Source organism: Centruroides sculpturatus, unplaced genomic scaffold (genome assembly GCF_000671375.1).
Source record: "Centruroides sculpturatus isolate CEXI.00-Female unplaced genomic scaffold, Cexi_2.0 scaffold463, whole genome shotgun sequence".
Taxonomy (NCBI): Eukaryota; Metazoa; Arthropoda; class Arachnida; order Scorpiones; family Buthidae; genus Centruroides; species Centruroides sculpturatus.
The window spans coordinates 473,852-476,787 of NW_019384841.1; the positions used below are offsets into that span (position 1 = coordinate 473,852).

Consider the following 2,936-nt stretch of genomic DNA (forward strand, 5'->3'; position numbering starts at 1 on the left):
ATATATATATATATATATATTCTCTAAAGTTTGATAAAACAATATCTCCATATTTAGAAATTTGTTATTCATTTTTGTTTCCTATTACTTTGGATCATCTCTGAGTTGCCGATTTAAAAACAATTGAATGTTATTCAGAAAATAAAGTTGTATAACTTATAGTATTTGATACAGTGAATAAATAATTTGTATATCTGACTTTGTCTCAGTATAATATACAGGAAAACGAGTCATCACGGATCAGACTGTAATATCTGTAAATTTTATTAAATCAAAAAAAGAAGTATTTATAACAGTTTTGTATGTTCAGTTCATACACAAATAAGCATAGAATATTACACATTATGAAATCAGGAAACTATCACCGGCTACACTTCGAAATTGAAATCTTTTATGAAAATTGTTCTTCTCTTTTTTTGTTGTTGTTGTTTCTACTAAATTACCATCTTCACTTTATAGACTATACATTTATTAAAATAATTTATAAATATTTATTTATTCACTTTTGTAGATATTATTCAGAAAGTCAACAATGACTATTCAATTTTCTTTCATGTGTTTGTGTATATGTATTGATAGATATGAGATAATATAGGATATATTTAATGATAACTGCTATTTAACAATCTGGATGGAATATTCTGAGTTTAAAAAAATGTTTTCCCCCCTCCTCTTTTTTTTTAATAAAATATTTTGATGATTATTATTAATTAATTATTTTTTTTTAAATAATTTCCCACATTTAATCGATTTGCAAAATTAGCTCCAACGTTAACAGTCTTAAGGGCAGTGTGATAGTTTTTTTTCTATCATTTATAACGAATTGGAAAGGAATATTTCAGAAGTTAGAGAGGATGGCACTAAAAGTTGCCAAATTTTCGAAAACGTCGTGTGTTTATGATGGGCTCGACTACTAGCGTAAGATTTCCGTAAAGAATTATATGACCTGTCTTGCATATATTGTTTCCACATAAATAAATAAATAAATAAAAATACCGTATGCACCTTAAACACTAAGCGCTTTTGATTTTAAGTGTGAAATTCAGTTTCGTTTCTGGAATCCTTTATTGCTCAAGGCACACTCGATGGCTCTGTGTTTTAGAGATCGTAAGGAGATTTGGACTCTTTGAAGTTTTCTTTTCTTTGTGCATAAATGTTGAGACTGGGAATGATATGTACTCTCAGGCCGATCCCGTTGCCGCTTCTGTGCATGTCTCTCTGACGTCTGGAAATCGTTATGTGACTCTTACAGCAGCAGTAATAGAAGAGCTTATTGAATGCCTCTCGAAATTCCTTATTGGTTGCCGCGTACACGTAACTGTAAATACAGGAATTGGTGACGGCCACCCACCAGGACGTGCTGATTAAATTGATATCGATCGGCATGACGACGTTAATTGCAGAAGACACAACTAGAGGCATCCACATCAGCAGCATCAGGATGAATATGACGATATTGCTTCTTAGGAGGTGCTCGTCGGTCAGGACGTAAGCCATCGGGTTGTCCAGCTGTGTCATTTCTTGCTTGAAACTCTTCAGTTTTATGACGGAGCGCGTGAAGTACCAGATGCACAGTAGCAGCGGCAACAATATCAAAAAACAGCCCATGGCGATCTGATACGGTAACCACGTCAATTCGCGCGGGTTGTTAGTCAGCTGACAGAGAACGGGTCCGTATTCCATGACGTGTTGGCCCACGGCGAATCCGATAGCGGCCATCCAGCTGAAGAAAACGGAAAAGATGATTTTACCTTTTGTGCAGCAGACGTTGTAAGTCACCACCTGCCCCAGCCCCAGGAAATTGTCGATGGACACGAACATGGCGGACAGGACGGACACTATAAAACATACAGACGTGGTCAGCCATTGAAACGTGCAGAAAGTACTCTCGTTGGGAATCCCGGCCAAGATGGCGACGCAGTACGACGGCAGCACCAGGGCTGTCACCAGCAAGTGTCCGAGGGCGAAGTTGACAAGGTAGATGTTGCCGCGTGTCTGAAGGGGTTCCACCACCACCACTCCACTTATGACGAATATACCTCCGATGCTACCGCACGTGGATACCAAAGTCAATACCACCAAACGCAAAACGCTGTTCCAAGTGACAGGATCGTCGTCTGTTCTGTGGACAGTCAGAGCGAGAGACGTGTAGTTGTCCATCCCTACAACGAAAACAAAATCGTCACACTAGACAATAGGAAAATTACGTCGGGAGCCCAACGATACGCGTAAATACGCAACTGGCGTAACGGGTATGTCTTTCACAATAATAATAATAGTCTGTTACATATAAACAAAAATATTTTGTTAACAAAGAAACCTATTTTACTCACTACAGTACACAAAATTTGATACAAAAATCAAAAGATTCCGATCGATTTACGTTTATTATCTATCTTTTTCTTATAAAGAAGTTTTCACTGATAGAAGAAAATGCTACGTGAAATTATTTTCAAATTTCTCGACAAACATATCCTTCCGATCCGAATCTTTTGATTTTCTTACTACATAAAAAAAGAAAAAACAAAGGGGGGAATGCCTTATTTGTTACCACCAGTTAAATTAATTTTAATTTATGCAGTTTGATATGAAACTATATCAGGTTTGTTGATATTAGAAATTGCAGGATGCCTGACTATTTATATATATATATATATATAAAAAAGTAAAAATATGTTTTATTTTATTGTAAATTTTTATCAGAACAAAATAAAATTTTAGTAAAGTTAATCTAATGCACTATAGGCTATACATTTTACTTTTTTAGATACATTCCTTTTCTCGAGTTTTAAAATATGACAGGAAATTTATTATTATTTAAAACTTTGTCCAACTTATCGTCTAATTTCACGCATTTTTTCTGATTATAATTTTTCACAAATATTAAAACTGTTTATAAATTTTATTCACGTATCAAAATTTTTTATGTTATTTAA

The 2,936-nt window shown here is 34.7% G+C and overlaps 1 protein-coding gene across 1 annotated transcript; it reads right to left on the minus strand.

Moving 5' to 3' along the window:
* Positions 1–240: 240 nt before the first annotated feature.
* LOC111630314 (melatonin receptor type 1A-like) lies at positions 241–2,232 on the minus strand. The gene has a single exon (XM_023374399.1). The coding sequence runs from the start codon at positions 2,158–2,160 to the stop codon at positions 1,099–1,101; it is 1,062 nt and encodes a 353-aa protein (XP_023230167.1). The 5' UTR covers positions 2,161–2,232; the 3' UTR covers positions 241–1,098.
* Positions 2,233–2,936: the final 704 nt, after the last annotated feature.

What these genes read in the sequence shown, in the direction of transcription:
- LOC111630314 (XM_023374399.1), bottom strand. Translation starts at nt 2,160, where the DNA reads ATGGACAACTACACGTCTCTCGCTCTGACTGTCCACAGAACAGACGAC.